The sequence below is a fragment of the Leuciscus leuciscus genome, assembly GCF_965113295.1.
Source record: "Leuciscus leuciscus genome assembly, chromosome: 6".
Taxonomy (NCBI): Eukaryota; Metazoa; Chordata; class Actinopteri; order Cypriniformes; family Leuciscidae; genus Leuciscus; species Leuciscus leuciscus.
In genome coordinates, this window is record NC_138730.1 from 300,322 (window position 1) to 318,124 (window position 17,803).

Genomic DNA, 17,803 nt, shown 5'->3' on the forward strand with positions numbered 1-17,803 from the left:
ACTAATTCAATGCCGATTTGTTGCTTTGCCCACTTACCACTTCAAGACCATCTGTAAAACAAGATTTGATATACACACAGACACCATATTAGGAAAAAGGGGCAGGCTGATGCTGACCGATTTATTACACATCCAGAAGAATACATTTGAGTCGTTATAGGCTCTGGAATATTATGGAGCATAATAGGAATAAAGTTGTGACAAAAAAATTATCAGGGAGGAAAAATCTGAGGGGGCACGTGCCCCCTCACTTTGAATGGGCATGACGCCACTGACAGAGATAACAAACTAAATGATGAGCAGCTGTGGTGGAGGATTAGTGTCCATGGTGACTGATGAGTGGCGGGAAAATAGAACAAAGGAAACATGTGACTGAAGACAAACAACTAAAAGTCCATGAAGGTAAGTAAGTAAGTAAGTAAGTAAAATTTATTTATACAGCGCCTTTCACAGACTAGGTCACAAAGCGCTTTACAATAGACAATAAAACATAATAAAAAACAATACAGATACAAAACAGATACAATTTTCAATATATAAAAGAACAGAGATTACCCAAAAGCTAACCGGAACAAATGAGTCTTCACTTGTCCCCTAAAACTGTCCACATTCTCAGCAAACCTAATACTGGTTGGCAAAGCATTCCATAGTCTGGGTGCCATAGCGGCGAAGGCTCTATCCCCACCTGTCTTTAAACGAGTGCGTGGCGTAGATAGCAGATTTTGGTTATTAGACCTGAGAGACCGGAGAGGGATATGAAGATGAATTATGTCAGCAAGATAAGCAGGGGCCTGACCATGTAAAGCCCTATAGGTTATGGTTAAAATTTGGAATTGGATCCTGTAAATTACAGGAAGCCAGTGAAGAGAACAGAGTATCGGGGTGATATGGGTATGCCTATTTGATCTAGTGAGTAACCTAGCAGCAGAATTTTGAATAGATTGCAATCGATGAAGAACAGATTTGTTAAGTGAGGAGAAAAGTGAGTTACAGTAATCAATACGAGAGGAAATTAAAGCATGAATGAGCATCTCCAGTTCTGAGTGAGAGACCACAGACCTCAATTTACTAATATTACGTAAGTGGAAAAAACAGGATTTGGTCAGTGATTTGATGTGGGTCTCGAAAGATAGAGATTTATCAAATGTCACCCCAAGGTTCCTTAAACTAGGCCGAACCGCAGATGACAAAGGTCCAAGGTTCTGCATGATCAGAGGGATAGCGCTGTCTGGCGCTACAATTAAAACCTCCGTCTTATCTGGGTTCAGCTGGAAAAAACTTTCAGCCATCCAGCTGTTTATGGCATCTATACAATCTAAGAGCCTTGTAAGTTTGGATGACTCATTTTGCCGGAATGTAAAATGAAGCTGAATGTCATCTGCGTACAAGTGATAAGAAATGTTAAAGTCACGAATAATCTGACCCAAAGGCAACAAGTATAAAATAAACAATATTGGACCCAACACTGAACCCTGTGGGACACCACAAAACAGGGGTGATGATGCAGAGTGGGAATCACCAATATAGACATCAAAACTTCTATCTGAGAGATATGAGGTAAACCAATCTAGGGCCACTCCCAATACGCCCACCCATTCACGTAATCTCCTAATCATGATATGGTGGTCCACCACCGATAGATGGTGGTCCACAAGGTGACACTAAAGCCCCTTTCACACAGCGCTTTGAACCCGGGAAATTGGCGGCAAATTGCCAGAGCGCCTTCTGTGTGAACGCAAACACGACCCGGGATTTATGCCGGGATCGATGCCGTGTTGGGGACCTAGTAACATTGGCGTGTTCAGTCCCGGAACGCGCGCTGTGTGAACAAAAGCCGTAATAATGCCGTGTCGTAGTGATGACGCTGAAGCCGGGATCGTTCGCCAGCTGTGAAACGGTACGTAATGCGCAAGTTTATGATCGAATCAGAGAAAAAATGCACAAGGGTGGTTTCTCGAGAGAGAAATCGCAGCTCATAAGCAAACTTAAGACGCTGCTGAGACATTAAAGTCACATCGATGTCACGCGTCTTTACGGGATTTTTACGGGTTGTGTGTGAACGCACTCTCTTGATTCCGGAAAATCACTGGCAGTGTGAATGAACCAAAATCAAACGAACCCGGGTCAAATCCCGGGTCACTTTATCCGTGTATTTTCCGGAATCTCTGTGTGAAAGGGTTTTTAGTGTCACCTTCATGGACTTTTAGTTGTTTGTCTTCAGTCACATGTTTCCTTTGTTCTATTTTATACGTGACAGTAACATTGTGTTTGCCATTGTGACATCTCTAAATAGTTTTCCTGTGTTATTGCATTCTTGTCTATGATCTTGCTTGCCTTGTTTTAACGGATTATTTGCCTCACAACTTTAGTTTGGATGCCTGGTTTTAAAATGTTTACCTGTGTTTTGACCCTGCATGTTCTACTTGTTTTGGATTAACCATTTTGGGCTGATTCTCTATGTATGACCCTGCCTGTTTTACAAGGTTTGGATTTACTGTTGTGGACCGATTCTCTGTGTATGATCTGGCCTGTTATAACACCACCAGGATTTATGTTTTTTAGTGTATGATCAGTGTATCTCAGTGTATGATCCTGCCTTCACTTCAGACGTCCCTGCTTGTTATTGCCATTTTAATAAAAGTTCTCTGGCACCTTGTCACAATACATAGAATAGAAATATAGAAAACCTGTCAGTGATTGCAGGCTTGGTATCGGCAACAAAGTCATGATAAAACGTCATCACGGTGCACGGCACGGCGGTGAACCACGTCCAGTCGGCCCATCTCATTTTGTTTATGGTTTCTAATGGTTTCTTTTATTTTTGGTTTGCCGTCTATTTTGTTTGTCTTTTCTTTTGTTTCTTTGTGAGCGGAGGAAATGTTTTTCTTCACGGCTGAAGGTATGCATATGTGGATTATTGCTTTTTTTGTCATGGGAGTGTGGCTGCAAACACAGCAGACATGTGGTGAGGTAAATATGGATTGGCATGTTGGGATATTTGTCCTGCTATTGTGTACAGCTGTCAGGAAACGTGAATGGAGGACTCAAAAGCAGAGAGTTCGTGCAACACAACATCCAAAGTGTATTGACACACACACGGAAAAAAGGAATGTGTGAGAGCTTCAGAGCCACCCGTACAGACACCTGCGGACACAGGCAGTGGTCACCACCTCAGGTACAATGCCAAACGGGACGAGAAACGAGAAGAGACCAAGAACAGCAAGAGCACAGCGAGCTGTCGAACTCCTCGTCTAGGCGTCCTGGACACAGCAGCAAAATAGAGATAAAACACAAAAACACACAGCTTAGAACCCACAGAACATGAGACGAGGCACAGAAAAATCTACTGACAACAAGGGGCAGACACAGAAGAGAATATAAGGGAACAAGCGGCAGGTGAAGGCAGTCAGCACGTGATCTGCACACACCCTACAGAAAGTGACAGGACAACACAGGGAAGGCCGGTGAACTGTGAACCCTGAACTGTGACAGTATCCCATTTAATGGGATGGTTCATTAAATTTGGGTCCCAGTTTATGTGAGGGAAGTTTAAGAGTAATGTCCTGGGAAGATAACCAGACCTTCTGACCGCACACGTAAAGTGGGGGCTTAGCACAGTGATGGTCCGCCGACGCCTTGGTCCTGTCACCAGTCCTAGTGAGTGCTTCTTTGGCGATCCTCCACATATGGAGGCATCTCTGAATAAACGAGTGCATGGATGGAACAACGGCGTCTGATTCTTTGGAGGAGAATAATGGTGGCTGGTAGCCTAAACAGCACTGGAAGGGAGACAAATCCATAGACGAGACCAGGAGGGAATTATTTGCATTCTTGACCATGGTTAATATGAAACTCCAAGACGACAGTTCTGTAGACACCGCACAGCACATGACCCTCTCCAAATCCTGGTTAGCACACTCAGCCTGACCGTCAGTCAGTGGGTGATACCCCTGCCCAAAACTTAGACACAAATTGGGGACCCCTGTCAGAGACCACATTCACCAGGAGGCCATGAATACAGAAAACGTGATCTAAGACAACAGTCGCTGTCTCCCTCGCTGAAGGCAGTTTGGGAAAATAAAATGGGCCGCCTTCGAGAACCTGTCCACCACAGTGAGGACTACCGTGTTGCCGATAGATGGGGGTAGGCCTGTGACGAAGTCCAGCTATGTGTGACCAGGGCCTCGAGGGGACAAGCAGCGGCTGGAGTAGCCCTGCCAGGGGTCGATTGAAGCCTTTGCCCGCAGCACAAACCAGACAGGCCGACACAAACCGACAAGAGTTCCGCACCATGGATGACCAAAATTGCTGCTTGATTAAACTGCAAATACGAGTTGCTTCTGAGTGGCAAGCTAGTACGAATGAGTGGCCTCACTGTAGGATGCTAGTTCGGACCGATTCGGACACAAACAACAGGCTCTCAGGGCACCCTGCAGGAACCGTGACGTTGTGCAGTGCAGTGAGGACTAGCCAATCAGGAGGCAGAATGGTTACAGGGAGGATGGATCCAGTTTCAGCTTCAAAGATCCACGAAAGTGTGTCGGGCTTACCTGCGGTGCGGAAGGGTTGATGTGTAACTGATCAAGTAGTTCTGTGAGCTGGGTTAACTGGAGAGACAGCTCAGAGAAAGCACGGTGAGAGGCGTTGATTTCCTCTTGCTGCCTTCCCAGAAGGGCGCCTTGCTGCCTGAGGATTTGGTGAACGTCTGCTTCCTCTACTGAGTCCATGACTCGGCAATCAGCGCTAAATTGCCCAGGTCACAAGCTGCAGAAAGTGACAGGACAACACAGACAACAGGGAAGGCCATGAAGCACCCTGAACTGTGACAACAGCAGAGGAGTTTTGCTTGAAGTAAGACACTAGGTAACTCAAAGGTTTGCAAAGGAGTGTAGCTTGTGTGTGACACTGGGACATTTTATTGACGCTGGTCAATAAAGAACAAAGAAGACAAAATCCCAGCTTACACAAGGTACTGTTGAGACTTTGAGAGACATCGCTGTTATGTTTGAGAGAAGCCTGGTTACATTCTTCAGTAGCGGCCTGTGAAATCAAAGGCTTGACTATGGTAAGAATGGACAGAGATCAAACTCTTGTAAAAGCAAAAGCGGTGGGATCTGTGTCTATATAAACAATCTGTTATGTCGTCTGTATAAAGTGAATGGGAGGATTTGTGACAAAGACATAGAGATAAGGTTCCTGACGCTGAGACATTTCTACCTGCCCAGTAGGTATGTCCCCGGAGCCAAATACCTTATTCGTAAAGCAGAATAACACATTTTACTGACACATATTTGGCAGACACAGTCACTCCTTGTGTTTGCTGGATCAGGGCTTTTCAAACCTGTCCTGGAGCACCCGAAGCACTACACATTTTTTGCATCTTCCTCATCTTGAACACCTGATTCAGCTCATCAGCACCTAAAGTGGTTGTGTCAGATAAGGGAGACTGGTTGCTCCAGGACAAGTTTGAAACCCCCAGTTCTGGATAACAGGTTTAAATCAATGTTATAATTATAATAAAAGTATAACATTGAGTTACAAAATTATTTTATATTATACGCATATTTGTTAAATGATAACGATGAAGGAAACAAAATTACATTTAAAATGATCTTCTAACCCCTGTTTAAAGCCCCGCCCATTTCCTGTTTTATCCGTATATTGATATGAATAATTTTGAGAATGATACAGTTACAAATATTGACTCTGCTGCACACCCCTACTGCCCAAGGGTTTATGATGTGTTCTAGTGGTGGTTGATTATGTACAGTGGTAGCCGCTATAGCAGACTGTGTTCATGTGCTGCAGCAGCAACATCCAGAGGCCCAGCAATCGATGTTGGAGATATGAACCAATGTAAATCGGTGTAAGCTCACCTTTCCTTTTCACACTTTATACAGATGACTGTAAAACCGATTCCATAAACACACACACACACATATATATATATATATATATATATATATATATATATAAGTTTTCAATTGAGACTGTGCTGTTGTCTTTGTTAGGTGTCGAAGAATATTAAAGTATTCATCAGTTTTGTATAGATAGATTAGTGGAGTGGTGTGAAAGGAATTCCCTTATTATAAATGAAAAGAAAACAAAGGAAATGATTTTTGGTCTTCCAGTGAATTCGTATCTAACACCAGTGAATGCACATAACATAGAGATTGATCAAGTGTCCTCTTATAAATACTTGGGTGTCTATGTGGATGCTGCTTTATCATGGAGTGCACATATAGATTACGTCTGTTTTAAGGTACAACAATGAATTAATTTTCTTAGGAAGAAAAATTAATTATTTTTCTTCACAAACAAACAAATCTTACTATTGATTTTTGTTTTTTTGTGCTATTGATCACGTTTTGTTGTACAATATGGAATATGTGCATGGTATAGTGCATGGATTCACAAATTAACTTGATTCTGCCGCTACACTAAGATTATATGGTCACACAAACTTTTGAAATGATTTATTGATAACAGGTTTCCACGCAATTTCTGATAAAGTCAACTAATTTGGGTTAGGGTTGTTTGGGACATTCCGAGACTGGAATTCATCCAGTGTATAGGCTCTCACTATTCCCATGTCATCCACGACTACATCACATAGACAGAAATAAAGAAATACACAAACACAAGGGCTCACGGCCTTCCGAGTGTCTGAACTCACTGTATATGACCGCACTAAATGCAGCTTTTTATGGATTTCCTTTTTTCAGATTGTTGAAGAAGCAAGAATAGAAGAAAACAAATAGAATTATTTTCTCAGACAGAAAACATACCGCTGTCAGTGACAAGGAACATAGCCGTGTAGATATTGTCCTGCACAAACGGAGACTCTCTGTCTAAAACACCAATGGTTGTGATGTGTCCATACATGGGATCAATTCTCAGCCAGTTTGCAGGGTCAGACAGCGTGCTGTACCTAAGGAGAGAGTAACAATGTTAAGACATCCTAGAAGATTTAGATAAAATATATATATTTATTCTGTTTATTTTTTTGCTCCTTGAATCTGATTGGTTGAAGAGCTTTTGGAACATAGCCAAGTATCTCTTGAAGGAGGTGTAAAGTTCTTGATTGGCTCTCCAGCCTCCTTGATTTTAACTCTACTCTGTGGCTCATCCTCAAACACATGTGTGACTTCTGCTCTGATTAATATGTTCAGGACAGATGTTTGCGTCACCTGAGGCTCTGCTGCTTGAAGCGGTCTGGATCCTGAGCAGTAAAGGTGGCGATCGCAGACTCGGCCTGCAAGCCCTCCTGCAGTTCCAGAAGCTTAGGGTTGGGCTGGAAATAAGGGCTCTCATTGGCATCTGTGACGCGGATGGAGACGGTGGCTGTGGACTGACGGGGGACACGGATGCCTTTATCTAGAGGAATCTCATTTACTGCCACCACTGTCAGCACGAACGACCTGTTGATCTCGTAGTCAATGGGCTGAAACAAAGATGGAAAATAAAGATTTTTATTACTATTTGTCAAATAAATCTAAATAAAATTAATTCAAACCAGCATTGCACTCTGTGTTAATGTAAAATTCTGAATTGTCATAATTCCTGTCTTGTGTTTTCCTTGTCTTGTGTGGACTTTAGTTATTTCCTGTCCTGTGACATGTTTTGTAGTCCTTTGTAGTTTTTCTTGTTTATTAGTCTCTCCAGGTGTGTCTGATTAGCCCTGCCCCCTTGTTATCTTGTTTAGCTTGTTTGCCTGTGTATTTAAACCTCTGTGCTTCAGTTGTTGTTGGTCGGTCGTTCTGTAATGATGAGGCAAGGACAAAGCGGAGAGAGAATCCACATGCACGCTCTAGGGATGGGGAAATGAAGCCTCATGAATCACTGAGGCTTTCCCCTGACTGTTCCAGGAAAAGATTAAAAGCTTCGAGAGTGTCGAGAACAGCGCCATCTGGTGCTTATTTAAAATAAAGCAGCCAGAAGCCTGTGTTAGAAGCTCTGGCAGATGAAGCAACCACAACACACTCCATAGTTTCAATATTATGTGTACAAATAAAAGCCTTACATGTTTGTGTTTTATTTGTTCATTAAATAAATTCATTTTCTCTGCTCACAAACCCATCAACCAGACTGAGCCAACAATGACTCGTTAAATAAGATCTGGGGTTCGAGCCTTCTGACACCCAAAGCGAAACGCGCACGTGATTGGACAGAAAGTGAGGCTTCGTTTGTTGTCAATCACGTGACTCTACTAAACCAATACACACCCCGATACGGGGCTTCACTAGAAATTGTGTCGCATGTGTGATACATACGTCGAAGCTTCAGTGTCATACGTAACATCACTAGCAAGCACTACTTTAATGAAACAAACAGGTAATCCAGGGCAAACAACAGAACATGGACCTCAGGACAGGAACAAGGAAAAGTTAACAGCAAACAGCTACAAGCTACAACAACCGACAAACAACAACTGAAGCTCAGAGGTTTAAATACACAGGCAAACAAGCTAAACAAGATAACAAGGGGGCGGGGCTAATTAGAAACACCTGGAGAGACTAATACACAAAAAAAAACTACAAAGGACTACAAAACATGTCACAGAACAGGAAATAACAAAAGTCCACACAAGACAAGGGGAACACAAGACAGGAATCATGACATGAATATTCTATTCTATTTTATTCTTTCCACAGTTCTCACACTTCTGTGAGTTCATTTCTAATCGTTGGTGACGTGACACTCCTGCCATGTTTTTGAACATTGTATCTGAGCACATGGTTTGTGTAATTCCTGACCATGTGCTCTTGTTCTTGTCTCTATGATCGATGTGCGTGAAAGTTGCTTTAGTTACTATAGCAATAGTAAATCCCATCACGTTGTCTGTCAGAATCATCATTAGCTAATAGAAACATAAAATAGCATTTAATTAAAGATAAAAAGACTCTTAAGTCGGGCAAGCTGAAATGTTCGGTATAAATAAATATAGTTATTAAGAATAATGAACTGAGATTTCCATCCTCACAAAACTGCACTGGTTTCCAACAGTTGCTCGCATCAGATTCAAGGCACTGACGTTTGCCTATAGAACAACCACTGGCTCTGCTCCCTTTTACCTAAACTCATTACTCCAGAAGCTTGAGTTCTGCAAGTGAACGTCGTCTTGTGGTGCATCATCTCAAAGAGGCACAGAATCACTTTCACAGACCTTCCCCATGACTGTTCCCTGCTGGAGGAATGATCTAACTCAACCAGAGCGGCTGAGTCCGGAGCCACTATCAAGAAACGGCTGAAGACGCTTCTTTTTCATCAACAATTGATCTATTAATACTAACACTTTCTTTTCTCTTCTCTTTATGCGTATACTGTGTTAGATTAGTTTAACTGCTTCTATTGCTCTCCTCATTTGTAAATCAGGTTAGGGTTAGGGCTAAATGATCAAATGTAAATGTTTCTGATTCAGCATGTAGTCGGCCAAGCAAAAGACATTTCTGCATAAGGCTGACATGCAAATGAAAATATAATACAATTATAACTAAATGCTAAAACTCTTCAGTGGTCTTTTGTTTTGACAAATTATCAAAGAAATAAAGAAATAAAAAAAATAAAAATAAAAAATAAAAAAATCACCTGCCTGCAAAAACTTGTTTCTTCTGTACAAATTACTTAAATGTAAAACATACTTTAGATATAAAACAGAGATTTTTTGGGCCAGAAAGTGATGAGTTTGGCACACCAATATTTGATCTACAATTAACAAGGAAATAAATATCAAAGATAAAAGAAAGGGTTTTTTTGGTAGTTGCATTGAAATAGCACTGCTTGCAAACAAAATATATATGAGGAAATATAAATATAAGTAAACTTGTAGAAAATATATTTATATAAATACATTTTACCTCTATACTATCAATATTCTGTTTTATTTTGAAATATATTTAAAAATATATATCTGTGAGCAGCAATTATTGGGGTTCAAGCGCTTTGAGGCCTTTAAGCACTTGCGTAAAAAAGTTTTATGTTTTATTTAGCAAGCATGTAACCACTTAGCTTATAGATGGAAAAGACCATTTACAGCCTATAAAGACAATTTACCATAGGAAATATGTGTTTTTTAAAGCTTTTTAACAGTTAAAGTGGCACCTTTTGTCTAATCTCCATAAAAGTTTTTATGCTTCATTAGAATCATATGGCACATATGCACACCTAATTTTGTGAAGTTCTACTTTGACCGGACCATTTTTCAGTCATTTAAATGTAATTAAAATTTTCGATTGACGAAAATTCGAATTAAATTCAAACGATTCGATTGACAGCGTTGGTCCTAGAGACAAAGTTGCTCAGAGAGGAGTTCTACCATGCGGTATGAATGTTGTGGGAAAAACGCAATGGCTTTCTTTAATTTCTCAAAGGCCTCTAGGGCCGTGAGTCAAACAGGACCAAACGAGATCTGTTTTTTGAGATACGCAAATGTCCTCAAGGGCAGTATTGGCACCTTGGACGAAGACACCACATGCCAATTTTCAACTCAATCAGACTTAGGGTTGCATAGTTATAGCCATTTTAAAGTTTTTTCCATATCATAGCATCACCAAGTGGCCAATCATGCGTGCTTTTCACACAACCACAGAATGATGTCTTACATCTGCGTGCCGAGTTAGTGAAAATATCTCATTCCGTTCACGAGTTATAGCCATTTTAGTTAGTTATACCCACTTTCATAAGTTTTTCTGGCCCTTAGAGAATGTGAATTGAAATTTCAACTTTGTTTTAAATGTATTGACTACCAGACTCCAGAGAATCTTGCTGCACTGGTTTGGTTCCAATCGGGCCAAAAACCAAGGACTAGATTGCTCCTGTCTGCCTCGCTGTCTGCTGTGAGTTTGTCTGCTTCGGTGCTGTAAGCTCCGTATTAGCCTCGTATTAGCCTCGTATAGCCTCGTATTTCCTTGTTTTGAACCATCATTTACTACAATTTCTAGTTGTCTATACTACTACTAAATACAGCTTACCCAACATCGCTGGCTTCCGTTACTACTAACACAACACGCTGGTAATTCGCTAGCCTGTTAGCGCCACCCGTGCGCTCAGCTATTTTTATTTACTTATTTTCTCTCGCGCCTTTGAGTTCATAAAAGCTCAGGTGAGTAAGAATCACTCAACAAACACGGTGAGTAATGTCTTGTCCTGTTATTATCATGCGTCGCGTCTGAATGCGTTGTTGTTTTTGAAGCTCTATCGATTTGATTTATAATTCTTGATTTTTCTCTTTAAACTCGCTTACAACGAAGATTTTCTACTTTTCCTCACTGAGAAGCACTACTGCTCAAACCTCATTGTTACAACGCGGACTGTTGAGCAGACGCGTCTCAAGCCTATTAGTGATCCAACGCTGCATACTCTTAAAGGTTACGTCCGTGGATCACGGCTGAACGCGTCTTCTCCACACTCACTTACAAACAAACAAACGTATAATATAAATTAGTATTAATATTGATAGCATCACTGGTAGCTTCGTTGCTAACTCACTGTCCATCTGTTAAAATGGCGAATATATCAGATGTAAGTAGTCTACCGTTTGGTGCAGGTGAGGACACATTTGAGCTGCACGCACTGCAGTCTGAGCTGGAAGCTGTTGAGAAACAGATCCACAACCTTTTATTGAGACAGGCCGAGCTGAGAGACCGGTGTTTGGCTCTTGAAACATCACGCGCCGATGCACACAAATCAGTGTTTAACGTTACTAACCCGCTGACTCCGACCGCGTCTACTCCGTGCGTTCCTCAGCATCGGTCGCAATCAGCCATGGTCTCGTTCACTCCGGCTCCAACACGCCACCACGAAGCCTGGGTGGTTCCGCAGCGGAAGACGCGAGTCAGGTTTAGACCAAGACTTTCTCCGACCCTCCCGGTTTTCGAGTTATCCACACAAAACCGCTTCTCCCCTCTACGCGAAACAGAACGCGATGCTGTGATCATCGGCGATTCCATCGTTCGGCACGTACACGCTACGTTAGGTAAAAGTAAGGTGCAAAGTCACTGCTTTCCTGGTGCTCGTGTTTCTGAAATCGCTGCTCGCGTTCCCGAGATCCTGAACGGTGACGAGCGCGTCGGAACTGTGGTCCTGCACGCGGGAGTGAACGACATCAGGCTGCGCCAGACGGAGATTCTGAATAAAGACTTCAGGAATCTAATCGATACGGTACGCAGCACATCGCCTGAAACAACGATCATTGTGTCAGGACCGCTTCCCACGTACCGACTAGGGCATGAAAAGTTCAGCAGATTATTTGCGCTAAATGAATGGTTAATGTCATGGTGCAATGAGCAGAAACTGCTCTTTGTAAATAATTGGAATCTGTTTTGGGAGCGTCCTAGGCTTTTCCGTGCTGATGGCTTACACCCAAGCAGATTCGGAGCGGCTCTTCTGTCAGACAACATCTCCAAAATGTTAAATACCCCTTGACTAGTAACCAAAAGTCCAAATCATAGTCTCTGCTGCACCAATTCAACTGATATAAATACTAGTGTAGAACATTGCATAGAAACCGTGTCTATTCCTCGTTTAGTGAGATCAAATAATAAATCTAATGCAGGATCTAGGAAAAATCTAATTGTTATTAAAACAGAAAATGTTGCTATTAGTAAACAAAAACTATTTCTAAAGCTAGGTCTTCTAAACATTAGATCACTCACATCTAAGGCAGTTATTGTAAATGAAATAGTCACAGATAATAGCTTCGATGTACTTTGCCTTACTGAAACCTGGCTTAAACCAAATGATTATTTCGGTATTAATGAGTCTACTCCTCCTGGATACTGTTATAAGCATGAGCCCCGTCTGATTGGTCGTGGCGGAGGTGTTGCAACCATTTATAGAGATATTCTAAATGTTACTCAGAAAACGGGTTATAAGTTTATTTCATTTGAAGTACTTGTACTAAATGTTACGCTCTTAGATGTTAGAAAAACATCCCTATTATCTCTAGCCTTGGCTACCGTATATAGACCGCCAGGGCCTTACGCTGATTTCCTAAAAGAGTTTGCAGATTTTCTCTCAGACCTATTAGTCAATGTCGATAAAGCATTAATTGTTGGAGATTTTAACATACACGTAGATAATCCAAATGATGCGTTAGGAGCTGCGTTTACAGATTTATTAAATTCATTTGGGGTCAAGCAAAACGTCACCGGACCAACACATCGTCTTAATCATACACTCGATTTAATTATATCACATGGAACCGATCCAACCGATATAGATATCATTCCACAAAGTGATGAAGTCACTGATCACTACATGGTAACTTGCATATTACGTACTGCTGTAATATGTCATGCGGCGTCGCGTTATCAACCAGGCAGAACAATCCTCCCATCCACCATAGATAATTTCTCAAATTGCTTATCTAATTTGTCTCAGCTGCTGCCTGAACCCAAACAAACAGATGAACTAGAAGAACTAACTAGCACTATGAGCACCATTCTCTCTAGAACATTGGATGTGGTTGCACCTATTAAATTAAAAAAGGTCAGAGAGAAAAATAAAACACCATGGTATAACAATACTACGCATGTTTTAAAGAGAGAAACCCATATTTTAGAGCGTAAATGGAAACAAACTAATTTAGAGGTCTTTAGAATCGCGTGGAAAGACAGTATGTCACGTTATAAAAAGGCCCTAAAAGCGGCCAGGGCTGAGCACCTCCGCAAACTAATAGAAAACAACCAAAATAATCCAAGGTTTTTATTTAACACCGTGGCTAAACTAACAAATAAACAGACGTCACCCGAACAAAATATCCCATTACAGTTCAGTAGTAATGATTTCATGAACTTCTTCACTGAGAAAATAGAAAGCATCAGAACCACAATTGTAAACGTTCAATCTTCAATCGCGCCTTATAATTCAGCTTCAATTATCACCCCGCAAGAACAATTACAGTGCTTTACAACTATAGAACAAAAAGAGTTAAATAAACTTATCACTTCATCTAAAACAACAACATGTTTATTAGATCCTATACCAACTAAACTACTGAAAGAAGTGTTACCTGTAGTGGAAGAGCCTCTCCTCAATATTATTAACTCGTCTTTATCTTTAGGTCATGTTCCAAGAACATTTAAACTGGCAGTTATAAAACCTCTCATTAAGAAACCACAATTAGATCATAATAATCTAGCAAATTATAGACCCATTTCAAATCTTCCATTTATGTCTAAAATATTAGAAAAAGTGGTGTCCGCTCAACTGGGCTCTTTCTTGCAACAAAATGATATCTATGAAAAGTTTCAGTCTGGATTCAGACCGCATCATAGCACTGAAACTGCGCTCGTTAAAATCACAAATGATTTACTTTTAGCTTCTGACCAAGGCTGTATCTCAATACTAGTTTTACTTGATCTTAGTGCTGCGTTCGATACTATAGATCACACAATACTCTTAGATCGACTACAAAATTATACTGGTGTTCAAGGACAAGCACTAAGCTGGTTCAAATCATACCTATCTGACCGCTACCCTTTTGTCTATTTAAATGGAGAAAAATCGATCATAACTCCAGTAAACTATGGAGTGCCGCAGGGATCTGTGTTAGGCCCTCTGTTATTTTCAATATATATGATGCCGCTTGGAAATATTATCAGGAAACATGGAATTAGTTTCCATTGTTATGCTGATGACACTCAAATATATATTTCATCAAGGCCGGATGAAAACGCAAAATTTTCCAAATTGACAGAGTGTGTTAAAGATATAAAAGATTGGATGACGCGTAATTTTCTTTTATTAAATCCAGACAAGACAGAGGTAATACTTATCGGTTCAAAAAACCGCCCACAAAACCTCGCACAATACAACTTTAACATCATAGGATGTCCTGTTACTTTATCCGCTACAGTAAAAGACCTGGGTGTTATACTCGATTGCAACCTGTCTTTTGAAAATCATATTTCATATGTTACAAAAACAGCCTTTTTCCACCTTAGAAACATTGCTAAGCTACGTAATATGCTATCAGTTTCTGATGCAGAAAAGTTAGTTCATGCATTCATGACCTCGAGACTGGATTACTGTAATGCCTTATTAGCTGGTTGTCCTGCATCCTCAATAAACAAGCTACAGTTAGTCCAAAATGCCGCCGCTAGAGTTCTTACGAGATCAAGAAAATATGATCATATAACACCGATTTTATCATCACTGCATTGGTTACCTATAAAGTTCCGTATTAATTACAAGGTATTGCTACTGACTTATAAAGCCCTAAACGGCTTAGCTCCAGTCTATTTAACGGATCTTCTATCGCCCTATAATCCATCGCGCTCTTTAAGATTACTTAATTCAAGGCTTTTGGTCATACCTAGGATATTCAGAACCACCAAAGGAGGGAGAGCATTTTCACATTTGGCTCCAAAACTCTGGAATAGTCTTCCTAATACTGTTCGTTGCTCAGACTCGCTCTCCCAGTTTAAAACTAGATTAAAGTCGCATCTCTTCAGCCAGGCATTCATATAATCCCACAGTTCAAACTACAATCCGGCCTCTAGCTCATAAATGCCAGAGGAGAACTGGCCCCCGACTGAGCCTGGGTTCTCCCAAGGTTTTTTTTCTCCATTAGGTCACCTGATGGAGTTTTAGGACACCATTAGGTCACTTGATGGAGTTTTTCGGTTCCTTGCCACTGTTGCCTTTGGCTTGCTCAGTTGGGGATATTTTGGGGATATTTAATTTAATTTTATCAATCAATAAATTCCTCTTGAAACAAACTTTGTTGTATCTTTGTTGAAAAGCGCTATACAAATAAACTTGACTTGACTTGACTTGACTAGTTCGGAAAAGTAGGTTTTTCAAAAACTATTGAATCTGACGGTTTAGGAGTTATGAGTAATTTCGTACTTTTGACCGCTGTAGCGCCCCCGTCAGGCCGATCAGGTTGGTCTGCCCGATCACTTTTAGGGGAAAATGCTGATCCTTGGGAAATGTAACAATTACAATAGGGTTTCAACGATATGCGCTTAATAACTGAAAATAAATACATAGTTTTTGCTTTATATAATTTTTGTTGATTTAAAGATATCACATGCTGTTTGGATGGACATGATGTTTCTGAAGTAAAACATGATGATCAATTTGAGAATAAGAAAAGTAGTCATTTGCACACTTTGTATGCCTGAATTGAATTATCATGAAAGCTCAAGTGTGAAATAGTAAAACTCAATGTTGCGATGTAGCATTAATGTGTGTTTCACCCATTTACTGATGCATGTTTGTGCACTCAATCCACAAGAAACCACATAAAACTCAAATTAAAACAGCTGTAATGTAAAAACTAACCCTAACCTTAACATTTTTGCAATTAATCTGATATTTTGCAGGTCAGTGCTTGTCTAACTTTTTTTTCTTTTTTTTTCAATGAACTAAACTCGTAAATAGTATGAATGCTATGAATATTAATAATATCCCTTTAGCTTATCATTTTATCAGACTGATTTGAAAGATTGGTGTCATAATGGTGTTTCTGCCACAAGTGTGTTCTTTGAGATTTTTGTAATTATTTCCCTCACCTTGATGACAGTCAGCAGGCCTTCATTAGAAACCGGGTCAGTGTGCGCAGAGAAATGAGCCGCGGGGTCACCCGCTGTTATCCTGTAGATAGTGCTCCACGCTCCAGTGTTGGGCTGGTCTTTATCCGTCACCGTCAACTTCAACACATTAATGTTGACCTGGTTCTCTGGTACCTCGCCAAAAAACTGTATAACATAACACATGTATGTGACAGTAAAACAGAAGGCATGTCATGTTATCATTTACATGTCACATGCTAATACTGCATTGTTAGTTTGGCTCAATGGACCATATGTCTTCCTTTTCATTCAGCCAATATTTTTAAATTTGGCTTTAGTTTCATTATGATGTGCTTATGGTCTACTACTTTGTGATGAGTATGCATATTTGCATTGCTTTAACACCTCTCTGTAATTCTCACACACCAATTGGTTGATTACAAAATGCTTGCAGCCATTGGCCAAGTTCCTGTCTCAACCATTAGCCTACTCGTAGCATGAACGAGCAAATCACGTGTACAGCATCATACAGTTGTTCAAGAGCAGCCAATGACAGCTATCCTGAGCCAAAACAATGTCCGAACAAAAGAACACATTTACAAAAACTTCAATTATTTTGTTCTAGTCAAGATCTGTGGGAAGCAAAATGTTTGACATGTAAAGCTGGCACTTTTGAGGATAGTTTGTTTGATCCTTCAGTTGTCCGGGCCCTATCTGTTAGTTTTGACCAGTTTGAAATGATCTCCTTGCAGTCACTAGCCGAGGTAAAACCCACACACATTTGGACCCTGCTGTTGTATCAAATTATCGGCCAATTTCAAAGTTACCTTTTTTATCAAAGGTTTTGGAGAAGGTGGTTTTGAATCAAATAAACACCTTTTTGCTTCAAAACGATATTTTTTAAATTTTTCAGTCAGATTTTAGGGCTTACTATAGCACTGGGTCGGCTTTGATCAGGGTTTTAAATGATTTATTGACTGCAGTTGACTCCGGGTCTTCAGCAGTTCTTGTTTTACTGGACCTTAGTGCTGCATTTGACACCATTGACAATGACCATTTTACACTCACACCTTGAAAAGGTTGTGGGAATTCACGGTATAGCGCTTGCATGGTTTAAGTCTTTTCTTTTAAACAGAACTTTTTCTGTAAATGTTGGTTGAGATTATTCACAACCTGTCTCTTAGCTTAGAGGGGTTCCTCAGGGGTCCATTCTCGGCCCAATTTTGTTTTCTTTGTATTTTTTTACCCCTTGGGTCAATCTTTAGCAAGCATGGAATCCCATT

General features: G+C 40.6%; 2 protein-coding genes across 2 annotated transcripts in view; one reads left to right on the top strand and one right to left on the bottom strand.

Moving 5' to 3' along the window:
• Positions 1–17,803, bottom strand: part of LOC309501926 (cadherin-2) — a 112,054-nt gene that overhangs the window by 44,475 nt on the left and 49,776 nt on the right. The window contains exons 9-11 of the mRNA XM_082174217.1: positions 16,521–16,706; positions 7,191–7,444; positions 6,789–6,931 (exon numbers count right to left, since the gene is read on the bottom strand). Coding sequence (XP_082030343.1) covers positions 6,789–6,931; positions 7,191–7,444; positions 16,521–16,706 — 583 coding nt within the window. The remainder of the gene's footprint in view (positions 1–6,788; positions 6,932–7,190; positions 7,445–16,520; positions 16,707–17,803) is intronic.
• Positions 11,172–17,803, top strand: part of LOC309501994 (uncharacterized protein) — a 206,986-nt gene continuing 200,354 nt past the window's right edge. Inside the window, exon 1 of the mRNA XM_082174307.1 lies at positions 11,172–12,573. Within this exon, the coding sequence (XP_082030433.1) occupies positions 11,503–12,423 (921 nt within the window). The 5' untranslated portion in view covers positions 11,172–11,502 and the 3' untranslated portion in view covers positions 12,424–12,573. The remainder of the gene's footprint in view (positions 12,574–17,803) is intronic.